At 50.0% G+C, this 18397-nt stretch overlaps 4 protein-coding genes across 4 annotated transcripts; 2 read left to right on the top strand and 2 right to left on the bottom strand.

Annotated features, from left to right (window-relative positions):
- Positions 1–668: 668 nt before the first annotated feature.
- Positions 669–2789, bottom strand: TGAM01_v206157 (hypothetical protein; the record flags this gene model as incomplete). The annotated part of the gene is made up of 2 exons (XM_018802591.1): positions 669–1929; positions 2008–2789. The coding sequence occupies 2 exons, from the start codon at positions 2787–2789 to the stop codon at positions 669–671; spliced, it is 2043 nt and encodes a 680-aa protein (XP_018664098.1).
- A 6323-nt stretch (positions 2790–9112) lies between these two features.
- TGAM01_v206156 (hypothetical protein) lies at positions 9113–9302 on the top strand (the record flags this gene model as incomplete). The annotated part of the gene is made up of 2 exons (XM_024549808.1): positions 9113–9162; positions 9218–9302. 2 exons carry the CDS (start codon positions 9113–9115, stop codon positions 9300–9302), a joined length of 135 nt encoding a protein of 44 aa, XP_024405470.1.
- A 6510-nt stretch (positions 9303–15812) lies between these two features.
- On the bottom strand, positions 15813–17277 carry TGAM01_v206154 (hypothetical protein; the record flags this gene model as incomplete). Its single annotated transcript, XM_024549807.1, has 5 exons — positions 15813–16287; positions 16360–16529; positions 16606–16679; positions 16748–16978; positions 17046–17277. 5 exons carry the CDS (start codon positions 17275–17277, stop codon positions 15813–15815), a joined length of 1182 nt encoding a protein of 393 aa, XP_024405469.1.
- Positions 17278–17367: 90 nt separating this feature from the next.
- On the top strand, positions 17368–17994 carry TGAM01_v206155 (hypothetical protein; the record flags this gene model as incomplete). The annotated part of the gene is made up of 1 exon (XM_018802594.1): positions 17368–17994. One exon carries the CDS (start codon positions 17368–17370, stop codon positions 17992–17994), a length of 627 nt encoding a protein of 208 aa, XP_018664101.1.
- Positions 17995–18397: the final 403 nt, after the last annotated feature.

The raw sequence follows: 18397 nt of genomic DNA, 5'->3' as shown, positions 1-18397 counted from the left end.
AACCAGCAAGTTCCAAAACAAGCAGTAGATACTGACAATACTACCACGGTTTTCAAAGAACAGAAAACTATCAAAACTGTCCTATAGCCATGACAAATAAAGTAGTTCCCAATAAAACAGAAAGATTATCAAAACTGTATTACAGCCATGAAAATATAAAAGAAGCAAAGTAAAACACAAGGTTCTTCCATAGCAATCCAAAGAGGAGAACCCCATCCGCAAATTAAAACTCCCGCATCCCAATTCGAGAGAGAAAAATGACTACCTTCCCAGGGGCAAAACGGAAAGGGCAGCAAACGCCATAGTTTCCAAGATGATGAATATAGTAATCAAAAAACGAGAATCCGTATTTTCCCATGCGCTATAGCAAGGCCCAATCCCAAGCCAAAAAAAAAAAAAAAAAAGCGAAAGACGTAACAACCCGGTTGATATTTTTAATGTTCGGTAATCATCATCGTATATTGACCCTGTATGCCGAGGAATCAAAAGCTTCGACAAAGGAAAAAAAAGTAAAGCCTTCAGTAAAGCCTTGAGTACAAAGTTCGGTTATGTAACGAGAAGGAGAAGAACAGTGAGAAAATACACGTGCTCGTTTAAAAGCCGAAGGGTAAAGGAGGATGGGTATGCGAGGTAGGTGTGTTTATAACAGGTGTCAAAACACTGTGATGCTACCGCAGGGTGTTGAAATTAAATCCCTCCAGCTGGAAGGGGTGTGGCTGGCCAGGCGCCATGGCAAAACTGTCTTGTCTCTGTGGCGATTGCCGCACATTCATCATGCCGTTCATGTGGTGAGCGGGTTGCATCCCGCCTGGTCGCATGTTCTGTGGCGGCATGCCCATATGCTGTTGGCCCATTGGGTCGTGAATATGATTAGATGATTGCTGGTTCATGTGTTGGTGATGTTGTTGAGGAGGCGGGTGGGTTCCCATTGGACTCATGACCATTTCGGACATTGGCGTAGGCGCAGCATACACGCCATGAGGGGCGAATTCCAGACCGGGAGACATCATGGGAGGAGAGCCAACAAAGGAGTTTGCAATCTCAGACGGCTGGCGAGCTACAGGCGGCGTGTTACCAGGGTTGGAAGTGGCATGCGAATCCGGAGTGTTTCCAGTCATTTCCAGGGCATACTTCTTTTCATACTCTTCGACGGAAAACTTGCGCTCGTACTCGTCCAGCGCGGGCATCTGCATGTGCGGAGGCTGGGCCATGCCGGCGTTGCCAAATCCGTCAAAGATGTCGACATTGGCCATGGGCGCCGTCTCGGGGGCGTTCTGTAGCATTGGGTTCGCGAGGCGCGGAAGCACTTCGCTAACCTTGCTCATGAGAAGGGGGAGGAAGCGGTAGTCACCGTTTCGGGAGGCAGCAACAATGTGGATGATTTGGTTGAGGTGCTCCTGAGGTCCAATTGCGAAGGGGTCGCGAGACGCTGGCTGCATAGACAGGTACTCAGTCATCGAATAGGTGCCCTCGACGAGCTTCTCGAGCAGTCCAGAGTTGAGCAACTCCATGCCCTGGCCAGGGAACTGCGAGGCCATGTTCATGAGCATCTCTCTAGATACGTTGACGGGGACCTGGAAGGACATGGATCCCTCGGTAGCGACGGCTCCGCCGTTGCTCAGCTGCCATACAGTGTTCTTAAGCCACTGCTGGTTAGTGCCGAGATCGTTCCACGAGGGGTCATGGAAGGCGCTTTGAACAGCATCGTTCAGCTGCTTCTGCAGGCCATTGATGTATTGTTGGGAGAGGACGCTGCGGGTCTTATTCCAGGTGTTTGTAAAGGCATCATCAAAAGGTCTGTAGAGGTTGATGAGCAAAATGAAGCCGTTGAGCTGATGGGAGAGGGGATCGCTGGGATCATCTCCAAGAGTGGGGAGCTTGATCGTCGCCTGGAGAGTCAAGGGACGCTGATTTCGGATAGCATACGCTCTGTTTGGTTACAATGTCAGTACAGGATTCTAATACAAGGAATGACACGTCAAGTGTGTGTTGACGGGCAAAACGCACCTCTCGACAATGTAAAACAGCCAGTAAAGTCGGCGGAGACGAGAGGCTTCAGAGATGTCAAATGGCATGTAGAATTCCTCCTTGTCCATGCCATTCATCTGGATCATGGTGGTGGCCTCGCGAAGGTAGTACCATGCCTTGTCATGCATCTCCATGCCGTAGTGGCATCCAAAGAGGAAGAAGTTGGTGGCCAATGCATTGACGGTGAACTGGTCCAGGTACTCGTATCCTTTGCGAACTCGGAGGGCCTCTTCCAAAAGAATCTGGCTGGCGATGATGTTTGCTCCGGGAACCATGTCGAGGTTGTACGCATCGCCGGCAGGCATGCTCATGCCGGGCTGCAGCATGACAAAGGCGCACAGGGAAGCCATCAAGCAGTAGGCATCTCGGTTCTGCTCCACGTAGAGCATCTGCTGGTCTAGTTGCCTCCGGTCCAGAATGGGGGCCTGTGCGTTCATGTTCTCGAAGAAGAACTGCGCGCACTCCTTGACCAAGTCGCTGGTCAACAAGCCCGGCGTAGGGGCGAGGCCCTCGGTTGGGGGCGGAGGAGGAATGCCGTTCATGCGAGCCTGCACCCTGGCGGAAAGGCTCGTCTGTCGCTGGGTCTCGCGCAGCTCGCTGATGACCTTGGCCCGCGATCCCTTGGGGCCCTTCTTCTGGGGGATGGCGTTGTAGGTGCAGGCCAGCGCGGCGGCGGAGCAGTTGCGGCACGGGTTGACGCCATCGCACTTGACCTTTCGGCGATGGCAGGCATCGCACGCCCTCTTGACTGCCTGGCTCATGCTGGACAGGCTGCGGCGGCGGCGGCGGTTGAGGCGAGGATGTTGCGTTGGCGAGGCCGTCGTGGAAGCCGTCGTGGAATCGTCCTGGGCGAAGCGGATAGCAGAAACCTATCCAAGCGCAATCTGGGGAACGCCCAAACTTATCGCCGCAGCTGAAAGACGGGATCGATTGGGGCCCCGGGTTTTGCACGATCGATAATGCTTCCCTTGGGAAACGGCGGGGAAAAGAGCAATTTGGCAGGCCGCTTCGCAGCGACTGGCGCGAAGTTAGGGTGTCTTTGGTATGGTGAGGATGTGATAGTCGACCTTGGGATGTAGGCCGTATGTATGTTATTCGGCCCTTTCGAATGCGGGCCAGGAAAAAAAAAACGCGGGGAGAGTCGCTTATTAGGCGGAGTCTGGGGGCCCAAACACCTGGAACTGGGAGGATGGCCGCTCACAGACTCGAGATGAAGGACATTCGCAGAAAGGAGAGAAACGAAGCCGTGGAAGCAGCCGTTGGCGATGATTTACAGGCGCGGCGCTGCCTTGAACTCGACAGACTGCAATGTTGAACGGCGAGAGAGGAAAAGAACTGGACCCAGATAGTCAGCAGAGGAATCGAGGAATTAGTATTGGGGGGAGCGGACCCCAAGTACGTAAAAACAACTTGGCTGCTGGAATGAGGTCGTGGCTTGGGGCGGTCGGAGCACCAGCCCAGAAGGGGGAAGGGCGCCAGAATTCGGGCTGGGGCCAGGGCTGAGGCAGCGCCAGAGGATTCGCGGACTGGTTGATTGGGTTGGGTGGGCGGAGACGACGGACCTGGAGATGGGCGAGATGATGGGGATGGAGACTGGAGGCTTGTGGAAATGAGGCCCCGGGGAGCGGCGCTGCGCACTGTGCGCTACCGGCGCTGGCCTAACGCGTCAGGGAGTTGGCGGCGTCGCTAGCCCGGCGGCCAAGCCTGCGTGCAGTGGCGAGTGCCCTGGGCTCGCAGTGGGCTTGCGCTGGACGGCAGCCCTAGCCGCGCTGCTGCGGGCGACCTCGCACTGTAGGCCGGGGTGCAGGCATCGGGGAAGAAGAGAAGACGACGAAATTTGCCAGAAGCCTGCAGGCGCTGTTAGCGGGGCACCGTTGACGCGACGAATCGACACTGGGTGGATTGTGATAGATGGGACCAAACCTACAGTGTTTATATAGTTCACTCGCACGCACTCCTAACAGCGTCCGGCAGAAAGCAGCGCCCAAAAGAGACTCCAGCACAGGCTATATTCAACTCGCAACCCTCGGCCACGCCGCGGCGTCCTAAACGAGCCGTCCGTCAAGCAGGTCGCACAGTTTGAGCCAACTAGAGTGCTAGACACCAATTAGTACAGGTACGAGAGCGCATGAACCCGCTAATTCTGACTGTCGAGCCATTTTTGCTGTTCCAGAGAGGAGCGTCGACGAGCCGGCCGTATAAGTGCGCTGAGGCTGCTGAGCTGGTGCTCGTGCTTGCGACTGGTGCGGCAGCGCCTGTATGACAGAATGGCGACAGGCAATACTGTCGTATATTAGTGGCCTGACTGTGCGAGGGCGTACAGGTACCTGTATCACGCTGCGCCGGCCAGGGCAAAGGGGCCCCATGGCAAGATTTGGAACAGGGCGAGGGTTGAGAGTATCACGAGACAGTGGTCTGTACAGGCAGCGAGTAGCACGATACTTGCCGTGTACTGTACCTGAGTTTGCGTCCAGCATGATTCTGTTTACAACGAATCAAATGCCTTGTATTACTGCTGCTTTCAGCCAAAAGCGAGGAACAGTCAGGGCTAAAGGCGTTTGCCGTTTGGCGAAAAGGTGCCCTAGAGTCTACCGTCTCGTACGTCTGTGGCGAGAGTGCCGTTCTCAAGTGATCACGCTCGCATGTACAGGCCCAGGTACAGGTACAGGTACATGGACATGGCCTGGAATCTGACTCGCCATGGCTCACACGAGATTCCCGTGAAGCGAAACTGACAGCTCTTGAGTGGTGTCAGCAAATCTTGCAAGGGACCCAGGACGGTGCAATGCTGGCTCTAGGGATCACTACTACCTGTATCGAGGAATGCGAGCTGCAGGTAAAAACTGGAGTTGTCTTTAACCGCTGCGCAGAGAAACGGCGACGACGTCTGTTTCCCCGATGCAAATAGCCAATACTATTGCGGTAGCAGCCCAACTATCGACAGGGTATCAATACATGCGCAGAGCGGACAAATCCATTGTCACTGAGAAGAAGTAAAGACGGCGTAAAACAAATTTTTGGTTTGCGCCCAGCCTTTTCGTGCGCCTCAGTTTCTAAACGCCGCATGAATCTAAAAAAAGCAAAAAAAGAAGCAGCAAAAAAATTAAGAATAACCACACCCGCAATTCAAACGCTGAGTTAAATCTCCGTCAACGGAGTATTAACGGCGTGCCCTTTTCGCCTTGCTGCAAGACGAACGAAAGAAAAGAAAAAAAAAGAGCATCGTGAGATTTGGAAGGCGACGTCTCACCTGCAGCAGCAAGGCGGCGCTGCAAAACGTACGAGCTCAGGCCACCCACACACAGGCCCAGCCCAGGTTTCCTTTGTACCCCAGATTTGAGAAATTTGGAAAAAAATTGGGAGCGTAGGGAGAGGAGCCATGGCTGTGGATTGGTTGAGTGGGAACAATAAACTCTCCACCAGCCAATTACGAACGCCATCCACTGTGCAGAAGAAAAATCTTGCCTGCGTTCAGCCAATTGTCTTGCTCCGTCAAGCTGACTTTTCTGGAGAACCCGGAGAGGGCAAAAAGAAGAAACAAGCCCACTTCCACCATCGTCGAAAAATACTGTATGGACTGTATGGGGTTCTGCTCTACTGCCTCGCTGCACGTCCTTTGAAACAGGGGACTGAAATCTTCGTCGTCATCTATTGCGCACAGCTTGTGCGGCTGAGAAATGAAAATAGTACCAAGCAATAGCAGCATCGTCTTGGCATCGGCAGCCACGGAGAGTCTTGCATCTCTGCGACGATTGAGATTGACAGCGACGACCCGTTAATCTCGGGCCCCGATTGACGGCCTGCTTCACATTGAGCACAAGACTCGCTCCTCCAAGAGCCTCTGACACTTTCTTCGTCGGCCACAGTGTCCAATTCAGGACAAGCCGGTTTTTAAGTCGCTCGTGAAAAGAGTTTTGGCTAGAAGACGCCTACTGTAAAGCCCAGCGCCTCAAGCCACTACCCTCGGCAATGGCCTCCAGTGTTCGTAACGGACGCCGCTGGAAGTCCGGAGAGGAGGCGTTTTTCTGCTGACAGAGATGGGTTTTAGCACGGCGCTGACGGCTTCCAGAAAAGAACTCGAAAGGGAAAAAGCCGGCTCCAGTTATCGTGACGGGGCTAAGCCGATCTGGGGCGAGATGATGGAGAGAGGCTCCCTCTCGGCACCCGAGCCCAGGAACTCGCAAGTTGCGAGATGTGGGCAAATTCTGGCCTCTTCTCTGTTGTCTTTCGGGTTTGTATGAGTTCACATACTGTTTAAGCGTGCAATTTCAGTTCATCGACTATTGCTTTCGCTCTCTGGCTTCAATCTTCTATCCCGCCGCCAGTTTCTGCGGTATACCAGGACGAGCAGGTACGAACATACAAAATGCGGAGAAGAGCTCCATCGGACCGAAGAGGCCATTCCTCTTCTGCAAGGCTGAGCCAAAGACAACGTTGCATAAAGGGGGTGCCGCGCAGAAAGGGGGATGGACTCAAATATGGGGCACAAGTTGAAGTCCAACTGACAGCACACAGTTTCCTTCTTACTTGTAGCGGATAGCCCGCCTTGACAACAAACTCGCAACTCGCGATCTAATGCAGCTCTTTATTTTTGTTTCATGCAATGCGTATTATTACGTGTAGATTTTAGGATACAAGCAACAACTAGTAACACTGTAGAGCTAATGCGACGGTCTCGGTTCAACGCGGAGCATCGCCCGGCAAGCTGAAACCGATCCAGAGCGTATTCGCGATCCATTCCTTCAACCTCAATTCTAGTGGGCCAAATATTGACATCCCGTTACCATCACGTGAGAATCACCACTTCATCTCTAATCTCATGACGATCCATATAACCCAGAGTCTTTTTTTCTCCTCTCTCATCTCATCTACCCACGCTCGTATCTATACTTACAACCAGCATCCGTCCATCACCCTATACCGAGACAGACAGATCCAAAACATGCCACGCTTGGTGGTCTGTGCTCCTCTAAGCTCCCAGCTGCGTCATGATGCACCAAAAAGCATGTCTAAGGCTTCACCGACTTGGGGCACTAATTCAGGACCCCCGGCCAAGTGCTTTACAACTCAGCTCACTAGCAGCCTCCCTTTTTTTTTTTCTCTCTGCGCTAAACAAAAAGTTCCCAAGTTGTAATATAGGCGGTCACGATGAGCGTTTTGCATGTACCTTCACCATTGCTAGCCGAGCTGGTCAAAGCGACAACAGAGAGATGCGTATTCCCAACTGCTGGCCTTGAAATGCACATGCACATGGCAGGGTGGTAATCTCAGGGGCTGGGAGATCTGATAGACCCAGCCATCATCACATCACATCACTGACCCGGCAACGCCCGCCTTGAGTGCCCTTTGGATGCACACACTTTAGACGTACCAGCATGTACAGTATGGCAGGCCAGCATCCTCAGCCACCATGAGAAGATCGGTCGCTTTTATCTCGCTTACAACGACGGGCCACAGGCATTGATGTGTGTGGTGAAGCATGGCCCTTGAATCGTGGCGCCCAGGATATGGATATGGGATGCTGGATGCTGGATGGTGATGGATGATGAAATGTGAGATGTGTCTTGGTAGGACCCTTGATCGTCCTGTAGAATTCCGATTCCGCCAGTCTCCGTGATTGTCTTTCGCTCTTCGCCCAGAAGCAGTCCCATGCGTCTGCAAACCGCAAAGTCTGCCATGAGTTCACGACACCTTGTTACGTGCTGCTCAACATGGCAACTCTCAGCATATACATATGCTTCTTGAAGACCACACTCAACTTTACAAAAGAAAAAATCTTCAGCCATGCAGTATTCATCACATCCGGCACATGCGGATCCCTCCACAGACAGGCACACCGGCACTCAACTGGGCGGCTACTCGCACCCGTCTCACTGCCTGGCACTAGCTCTACGGAGTATAATGTGCTGCTCATCACTTTTGCAATTGCTGCTTTGGGCTTTGGGCACAGTTGAGGAAGGATTCAAGTGGCGCACGCCAAGTTGCTGTAATCCATGCTCATCTTTGCCGGCTTACGCGCAGCTTTCTGCTCTGCCAGAAGCGCATAAATCGATAAAGCCCCCCCCCCCCCATGGAATGAGATCACGGGAATAGGCAGCTCGACGTGCGCAGGGAACATGAATAGGTACAGTATTCAGATCCCAGCGGATGCTGCGGACTAAAGTGCCGTGCATGTCCAGGCAGCGTTTCAGATGCAGGTCAATTGCTAAAAAGACGTCTTTGTTCTCGTCCTATCGAAGGAGGCGATGCTCGTAATCGTTGCATGTCAGCATGCTTGCCACTACGTATTGCTATTATTACCCGCGGCTGTATAAACTACATGTACCCCCATGCCCAACTTCGAAATGCTGGTTTGTTTCCTCTTGGTCGGATATGTCGGGCTGAGCATTTGGAATACGAAGAGTAATGAAATACGAATAGCAACGGCAACTTGTTATCTGGAAAACCGCGCTTGTGACAGACGGACGGACGGACGGCTTATGCTTAGGGAAACCGCTCGAACTCGGCGGAGCAGCATGCAGGGGCACTACAATCCATGTGTCCATCTCCCGTTTGCCGTAAGAAATGAAGACACATTCGCGTAAACGCGTATAACTATGTACTTCATAAACAACATCGTAATCTGTAATCTCACTCTTATCACTGCGCGCCTCCGCATTTCTCATTAGACTCTCACAAAAAATTCCAGTCACTTTGTGGCATCGTTATTGTGGACGTTTTTGTCCGGGGTAAGTGGGTCAAGGCTGCGGCACAAGTCCAGAACTGCATGGCTGTGATGATGTGATGATGCCGGCTGTGGGAATGGATGCGAAATTCGAGCTATTGGCTTTAATGATACGTATTCATAGATGGCGTTTATTGTTAGAGTAAATTGATCAAGCTTTGTTCTTATTTCAAGTGTATAAACAGCACTCTCCACGTGTAGTTAAGCCCTGACATAGATTGCGTCTCTTGAAAGTGGGTAATTAAGACACGGATAAATTCACGATACTTTCACATTCAACTAATTTTAGCTACCTAGCATGTTTGTCATCATATTTCAAGTGCCAAATTCATCTCTTCAAATATATGTTGTGAGAAGCGTATGCCTACAATATCTTCAATGTGGCGAATCATTTCTCCCAAGTTTTTAGGGTAAGCTATCATCGATCAAGACATGATATCAGACATTCTTCTCTGAACATCTCAGTCCAAGAACACCACTTTTCAGAATCACCATATACAATTCAATATGCTTCCCTGATGCGATTAAAATGCATCGCGAGGAAATTTGAGTTACTATTTCGACCGGTTCTCTCACAGTGAGTTGAGTCCCTTCAGCTGGTTCCGTTACAACAATGGCTGCAATAGAGATTATTGGCCTAATCTTTTGCTCTGTTTGGCTTCACAGTATAACGGATCGTTACAGTCGCTAGCTATCTCGTCTCCTTCTGTAGTAAAAGTGGTTGTTATTTAATTTAGTAAGCTAAATACTTTCTATTGCAGATATTGGATCCGGCTGAAACACGTTTCTACGAAGTGCTATCTACTATGATATCAATACGGCTGCATAAACTATTACTAAATTATCAGATTAGCATAATGTTAGCATCATCTTTGTAATGCGTCTATCTCAAGCACCAGGGGCTTCAGCTTTGAATGACTGCTCCTGATTCTCAGCCCGGAGTAGTCAAAATGTTCCACAAGCCTACTCCAGCCGGCTTGGCTCACGAACGGTTTGATTGGAAGAATAGCCGAAATTTCGGATACTATATCTCTCTAATTTGGATAGCAAACAGCTCGTGTTACGCCTTGAGGAAACACATCAGCAGCCTAGCTTGAGTGTCTCTGATTGAGGTCCTTACGACGCGAAGCCGTGTAGCACCAAATATGAGACAATTAAAACCCAGCAATAGTGTAACGCAAGCAAGATTCTGACCATAAGAGTAATTTTCCAGGATCTTTTGTAAGAAATTTCTTGGTTTCAGTGCAGATTTCGCTTACAAAGGATGCATCGGCTCAGACCCTTCGCTAAGATGAAGTCAAATTTTAAGACTTACATAATATGAAGATCAATATCATTCGCTTCAAAGACTTGATATGGCTTATTCTAAAACTTTGATTACATGAACAGAAACTTAAATATGAGATACAGTGGATAAGAATGAAAAAGTGTGAGAGATGCAGGGCGTTGCGACTTGCAGGCGGCCAGAGCTGTTCTTGTTGAGAGGTAAATCATTGTCATACCTGAAAATGAAGATTCTCAATCTGAAATCAAGATTCAACCACTGCTGCTATACATACTCTAGGAGATATGTGTCTACAGGTTTAAAAACGCCAGGTCCCTCCCAAAAAGCTTCCATTCATCGGTACTGCACTAGCTGTTTTGTGACAAGTAAACCACGTCAAGACATCATTATATATATTCAGTGGTATATTGATATGATCAGAGTAAACCACGATGGCCTCGTGGTTCACTGTATCAGCCGTTTGCGATTGTACACAGCAACGGTTTTGCGTCCATTCACATGGCGTGTCTAGCATTGCGACTTCTAGCCTGGAGTGTTGGCAACACCAACACCTTTCGCAATTATCACTCATTTATCATGATAATCACCTATTAGTCCCATATACGATCACCTAGAATGACTATCCAGAATTAGCTACTCTTGTGCTGAGGCAAGAGTCTCATGGCAAGATGGAACACATAGTCTCATAGTCAGATTCATATCCGCCTCACATATCTCAAAAAGGGGCAAAGAAAAAATAGTACTTACTTTCTGAATAGATCTTCAATGTCTGGTATCAGTCGCCAAATATCATGACCAAACTGCCATCCATTCATCACTCCAAGAGGATCGAAGCATCACTCTTCTCGCATCCCAAACATCCCTTCACTCTCAAAATTAGACTTGTTCAATCACATCTATCCACAAATGTGCAGTCTGTATCCCTCAATCAAGACCTTTCCTGCTAACATGATGCCACAACCGTTAGCAAACAATGATTTACTCACATTTGCAAAGACAATTCACATATAAAACCTGACCACACACACGCTCGTACGGGTGGCATCACGCGGCCACTTACACGGATACGCAAAGAAAGAGAGTGAGAGACGGCACCTGTGTTTGCGGCAGTGATGCTGTGACGCGTGATGGACTACTTGATGCCGGGACTGGCCCGTCCGTTGTCGTGCCATTTTGAACTCTATGATGGATGGAATCTCGGGATCTAAAGTGCTTGATCTTACTGAGAAGCTGTTCGGTCATCGATTGATACCAACTATTAATACTTTTTATTTTATTTTATTGCCAGAGAGAAGATATCGTCACGACAACATAACGATCATAACATCAGCATCATATACAGCATAATGGAATTAATTCCACGACTTTTTGTTGTTGGGCTTGTCCTGGCATGCCTTGCGAACGCAATCAACAATGGCATCGTAGACAGGTAACGAAACCCATATTCGCAGACGAGAGTGGCAGCAGCATATGCCACAGCGTCTACTTGGCATGAGAAACTATCAGACTGCCTCACTATATCAGTCAAAGCTAACCAGAGATAAAAAAACACCACGCAGACCAACCATCGCTCCACCACCGCCATGGCGAGGATCAGGCGTCTTGTCCTACTCTTCAAACGCCTACCAAACTCCATCCTCCTCTGCAGACTCATACTCCTCTCTCGAACCCTATTCATTCTCCGACACAGCATATCCCGTCCCCAGCATCTCCTCTTCCACGCCTCATCCCCAATATTCCGCCATCGTATCCGTCCGAACAACCACATGGGTCCTCTCTCGCTCGACGACAATCACAAGCATCATCCTCGAGACATACTACTCGACTCTAACAGACGTCGAAGCAGGAACCGTGACGGTGACGACGACGTCCAATGAGTGTACAACCGCGTCGGGCTATGCTTCGGTATATGCAAGCGGCTGTTCGTCGTCATCGGCATCGGCATCGGCATCGTCATCGTCGTCGTCGTCGTCTCTGAGCATGGTCACCATGACGTGGTCGCCAGAAGTCACTGCCTATCCTCTGCCCTCAACTGACGAAGGTAGAAGTCCAGCCTCGACATCAGGATCAACGACAACAACGACGACGACGGCATCCAGCGGGAACGAAACTCCGCCTGTGGTTACAGGAGGAGCAGCCTCTGCTCCCCAAGCAGCCGAACTCCGCACTCTCGGTGTCGTAGCGGCGCTGCTCGCCATGCTGCTTTGAGACCCCTACATCATTTTGTTTTGTCAGTTTGGTTCACTTTCGTCTTTGCTTGAAGCCATCCAATAACAAGAGGACAGGTCTTTGTTTTCTCGGTCAGGTAGTCTATTTTGGTTCACGTCATTCGCGTTCGCCCACCCTCCACAATGTCCGGGTAGAGTGTTTGTTTTCCGCCCTCCCCTCCTCTCCACCCCTTGAACGTTTCGGTTATGCTATCAAGCCCAACATATGGGTCTCGGCTCGCTTCGTTCTTCGCTTCGTCTCGCTTCAGTGCCGACGGCGCTTCGGATCGATTATCCATAACGTGGATGGGAGGGGGGGAGGAGCGTTGCTCCGCCCGGAACAGGGAAAAAGAGAAAAGAGAGAACCGTTAGGCGAAATAATTTCCCGGCGCAGGCCCTCCCTCCCTTTGTTTGACGAATCGCGGCCTGATCGTCCAAAGTATTCAGAGGTACCTTGTATGTGTCAAAGCTCATGGTTGTATGTGTGAATGTCCTTTCCCTTTCTATCTCCCTTGCTTCTTTGCCCCCCCTCCCCCCCCCTTTTTTTTCCTTCTATCTGTTGTCTCTCGACAAGAGGCGTAATAATGTGGAACTCTTTGCTGGGGGTGGCTTGTGGATGGAGGATGGCATGCAGTAGGCAGAAAGGGACAAGGGAGAGATGGGTGCCCTGATATGATACGAAATTGTGTACCGCATGGGGGGTGGGATAGCGCCGGGGAGATCAGTTTGTTGGGGAGATGGCCGTTTAGCGGTTTTCTCTCAGTTTGATACTCCTTAGGGAATTAATAATGTATACGTTTTTCTTCGTTCTGGGCTTACACGGGCTAAAACGTACTTCTTACTCGCCCGTAGCCGCCTATTACCTATCTACCAAAGCTCTCTCCGAGAGCTTGTCCGCAAGCAACAACACGTATTCTCGGTAGGCTAGCATCAATACGATATCCAATGGAACGTCACAGGCAATGCTTGATTGCATAACCCCACGCAAGACACCGGTATCTTTCCAGTGGAGTCGTCCAACGTGTTTTGCAGAGGGGGCGTAGACGTGTACACAGACACTTTCATGCCATTTGCTCTCCTCTCCATGCACGCGTTTCTTCCAACATGATCCTCCCATGAACATTGAGTGGTTCGTCTTCTGGTTCTAGACAAATAATATTGCTACTGCTTCGCACGCAACGTGTATTCAAAAAAGAGGCACGAGAACGCAAGTCAATATCCACATTGACTTCACTTTGGGCACGAATTGCGCCATGCCATGCCATGCCATGCCTCCCTCTTTCTTTGGACTTGCAGATAGCAGATGCAAGACGAGGTGGCAATGCAGTTCTACTTTTTTACATCAACGCTCCTTGATGTGATGAAACCAGTTTTCCCTGTTTGTATCGTGCCACTATTCTGAGGGCTGTTTAGTGTGGGAGAGAGTAAGGAGCTTCCGAGCCAAGAAATTCGCTACGACCCTATATCGCACTGTCATTTTAAGTGTGGCAGCCAAAGACCTATTCTAGCTTCCTAATCGCTCTGCATATTTAGACTAGAAAAGCGAATCCTATGTAAAGTTTTCGTAAAAATGGGCCACATGAACCGGATGGCATTCCCGAAGTTTCCGATTCTTACGGGCTTATTCTTGATGGAATCTCGGTTTGATACCTCCTTCGAGTCTCCCAACGTCTCAGAAAAGTCGTTTCTCTTTGCAGCCATATGATCGCTTCTGCCATTCTTTTGTCTTCCTACACCAGCATCCAGAATGCTTCGAAGTAGGTCCAAGGATCATATGCCAGACCGTTAGGGATCATGCAGGATAGTGATATGTTTAGCAACTCGGGGAAGTTCTGCATTCTTACCTGGAGATGCAATCGTTCAAGGTGCCACTGTCACGTCACCGAAGAACTAGTGGTCCCTGATTGTTCGCCTCCCACTTGAATAGCACGAAAAAGGCACCTATCAGGGAAGAAAGCGTGGTCTCAAGTAGTCTCTTCGTTCTCCTCTATCTCTGCAAGGCGATTACTTCCTTTCATTCTAAGTCGTCTGGAGAATGCAGATTGACGAAAGCAAGCAGTTCAGAAGGCCGGTCCCGAGCCGGCGATATCAGAGGCTAGATTGTATTTGGGATTCGGCCGAGCGATGAGTGAGTCGTGTTACGTTTTATGCGTCATTGCATCTGCTTTACAGCGTATCATTTACGTACAAGACATGGCAGAAACCAGGCACATGCTCACCTAGCGAGAATCATACATGTATATAAACAAGTCTAAAGTGTTTTAGGACCATCTGATACGTAGACGCCAGTAGATATGCGAGGTGGCGTATATCAGTATAAACAATGAGGATAAACAAAAAGAAATCAGCTAACCCTCCTTCATGGCGCATATACCGGGGCATACTCCCTGTAAAAGGCCCGAGAGAGCTACGGAGAGCTCATTATGCATACCATTGCCACGCATGCCGATATCTGGGTTCTCCAGATCCAGTCACCAGGGAATACCTACTCATCCATGGCTATTTCCTCCTCTCTTGACTATTAGAACAGTACAAGCCTGACCCGTTTTGCTGCATGCGTTAACATTTCCCCTCCCCCCTTTAAAAGGGCAGCAAAGCGGGCACTTGGGCTGAACTGCGGCCCACGATAGACAACAACGTGGCAGTAGTCTGCTGACTCTGCCGGCCAGGGCCATCTACCAGTCAGATACGATCTACCGCCCTATTTTGCCCAATAGAATCCAAGGCTATTTTTATGCATTACAAAAAGGCCATTCGCCTGGGCATCCAGCAGTAAGATTGCTATGGTAAAAGCGGAAATCACCACGTCACCTGCGTGTTCAAGCGCTTGGAGGAAAAACAAGGCATTGGAGCATGTGATAGTTGACAAGAAGTATATAGTTCATTTAAACAAACGAGTCAATCTTTTCTGCAAGTCATTCTGTTTAAGGAAGCTATCTGGTGAGTCGTGCGGCCTCAAGAGGTTGGTTGGATTGGTAAAGCGCGAAAAGCGGCGATAAAGAGTTCAAGGGGGGTTTGTATATATTAGCCCAGCCTTTGTTAGTTCCTCGATGGCCGGCGTAGATTTGAACCGGAGGGGGTAACGGGTCCGGAACGGCTTCCTATTCGAACCACTCTGGCTTAACCGCCGGGGATCCCAGGCTAAAACCTCGCTGGCGGCAGTTGTGGATAGTAATTTGATGCGCGTGCCGGAGCGAAGTCAGTAGTATAGAGCACTGTGGAGACCCTGAGCCGGCTAGCCACGAGATTTGTTTCACCGGGTGGCACCTCACAAGAGCAAGGCGGCAGTGAAGCTTCGATTTGGTGGACATGTTGGTCACTGGAGAAGGCAGGGCGAGCTTCAGACTGAGTCATTGAGCTGGGCCAAAATTCAAGTTTAGGCGCGTAGCGAGACAAACACATAGCGAGTGTAATTATGAGATTGAAGCTGTGAAAAAGAATAGCTGGAATGTGTCATCGCCTCCCCTTTCATCACCCCTAGCCAGTCATCATGTCCGTTGGATCAGGTATCTTCCATGGCATCCATGGCTCAGCTTCTGAAGTAAGCTACTCGGAATCGGAAAGGTTGCTAATCCTCAATCACAAATGCCGCAGAACCCGCAGAATACTTGGGCAGTTTGTATTCTGCTGTTGGAACCAGGGGGTAGAGCCTGTCTCGAACTCCATTGTCTCCATAAGCCGCAAGCCAAGGCTGCAGTAAGGAGTCTGGGACTGACCAGCCCAGTTCCGAGTTTCGTAGCCAAAGCCTTACCATGTGGCGGGAAGTTTCATCACTGTCTGTATAGGCATCGCGTCGATGGAGCAGGGCCCAGTTGTTGAAGAACAGGATGTCTCCTGTCTTTAGATCAAGCCGCAGCTCCGTGCGGTAGGCGGCATTTGATATTTTCTCAAGAGCCAACAGCTGTGACGCCGTTAAACTTGGCACGTTGGATGATCCATAGGATGGGTGAGGTCCGAATCGATTCGGATCCATGCTAGCCATTAATTTGCCGTCATGAATCGTAAGAGCAGGCGCGAGGTAATAATTCGGCTCACGGCCCGAACTATTAGTCAACGGTAATCAGTAAATGTTCAAACGCCAAATAGTAGAAAGCTGGATGGAGTATTGTACTTACATTTGCACAGGCCATTCTGGAGTTATCAAACTCAATGCCGCCGATGGCGCTTCCGAGAGTAGTTTCTTGAAAGCGGTAGTGGCTGAACTGAGGTACGTATACCCCCCTTTTTCTGCGCTGTGCCGAACCTGGAGAGCTAGGATATCACAACCCATATCATTGTGATACGGCTTTTTCAACCGGAAAAAAAGTCAGTCAAAGTGTATATAGTCAGATACGAAGACGGCATTGTTTTATTCATCTTACCAGAGCCTGGCTGGAATGAATTCCGTGGCGCTTCTCAGCTGGAACTGTCCATGATTTCGAATTGGTGACATGGGCTGATGATTGAATCAGAAGCTGTCTTAAACCCAAGACATGACAAGACAGGAACTGGAAAATGTCTTACTGAGTACAGTTCCCTTCTTATCCTGCAGTCCTCTTTTATCAGCAATGTAGCTGGCAATACCCAAGTAGATGATGGTGCTATCTTCCACAGAGTAGTTTAGTTGATCAAGACCTCTAAGGACAAAGAATCCGCGCCCTTCGTGGATAGTTTTGGCGCATTGGGCAAGCTGCGGCGCAAGCTTAGGCAGAGGAAAGTTGGATTGTCCAACTTCGTCACCATCAAGGCAGTGAGCTGTATTCAAAACTTAGTAATGCCCGTTTATTGACTTCCACGAAGCTTGTTTCAGCGTATCCCTTACTTTTAAAGCTCTGAAGAGCCGCATCCACTTCTTGAAGCTCTTCTGTATGAATTTCCAAGGTGTATGCTTCTTCACTTTTGAATTCGTCTCCTGACCAAGCCAAGGGGCCATTGATCACGTCTGTGAGCTCTGACATTGCTTGCTTGGGCCTCGGAACGGCTGCGTCAACGATATTCATAGCTCCAGGCATACTGACAGGGAAGATTGTTTTGCTAATCGTGCTGTAGGCCATGAGAACTCAACAGTAGTCGCGGTTCTGGGACATATATATATAGATATTGGAAAGGAGATGGGATACGACGACAAATGGCCTTGGGTTGAAATGCACGCCACGCAACAGGCTCGACGTTTGCCACCAGAGATACAGATGCCAGCAAGCTCGGCGCTCGAACAGCGATGCTTTGACGTCTCCAAGAAAGTGGAGGCAGGCAGTGGGCCGCGGCCCCGTAGTATATTCTCGTCGTTGTGCGACATGACGGATGATCTGTCCGAGCACGACACGACACGACATTGCCTATCAGACTTGAAAAGACGTATTGGAGTTCGCGACGTAGACGCAGAGTGCCCAAGCAGCTGCAAGAACAAGTGGCATCCCTTTGCTGAGTCGGTGGTGCAAATCTTGCGACAAGACCCGTTGCCGCACTGCTTGGTCAAAAGGGGTACTTATGACTGCAAGAATGCCCTTCGGGACACGACTGCAGCAACCCAGGGTCGGAGATACATTGCGGTAGCAACTGGACCGCAGAGGGGGCCACCGGTGGCTCGTTCGATAGAATCAGAGGAGTCGATGGGCCGTCGCATTGCGTTCGAGGCGGAAAAAAAAACCGAGCCCTTCAAATCGCACCAAGATGCCGCGATAGCAACCCAATTACGACACGCCTCTCGTCGAGAGGCCTGCCCAGGGTGGGTAGAGGCTTTGATGGGTATCCTACAACACGCAGTGCCATAGTTTCCATGCTCGGGCATAATGCCAACGGGCCAAAAATACTCCGTAGCAGACCAAAAGATGGGTGAAGCGGGAGCGAGCTAGACTCCAGCAACTAGCTCTTTCTGTCTATAGCAGAAGCAATACTGCTTCCAGCCCTTTGCGAGACAACTGCTAGAGAGTGCCGGAGAGATTGATGAGAGGAAAGAAACCATGATCAGCCCTCGGATCGAAAGGGTACTAACTTTGCGCTGGTAGCGATCAAACTCCAGGCTGCCGGCACTAATACGAAACGTGAGCTACAAACACTCTCGGCAGTAGTAGTTGCAATGCAAAGAAGAAAAATCTGCCTTTGGGTGGCACGACTCGCTTAGCCTCAGCCCTCGCCCTCATTACACTCGGCGACTGGGCTAAAGTGAATGGGGTG

The sequence above is a fragment of the Trichoderma gamsii genome, assembly GCF_001481775.2.
Source record: "Trichoderma gamsii strain T6085 chromosome Unknown Scaffold_20.2, whole genome shotgun sequence".
NCBI classification, from domain to species: Eukaryota; Fungi; Ascomycota; class Sordariomycetes; order Hypocreales; family Hypocreaceae; genus Trichoderma; species Trichoderma gamsii.
This window is presented reverse-complemented; position numbering and strand designations above follow the sequence as displayed.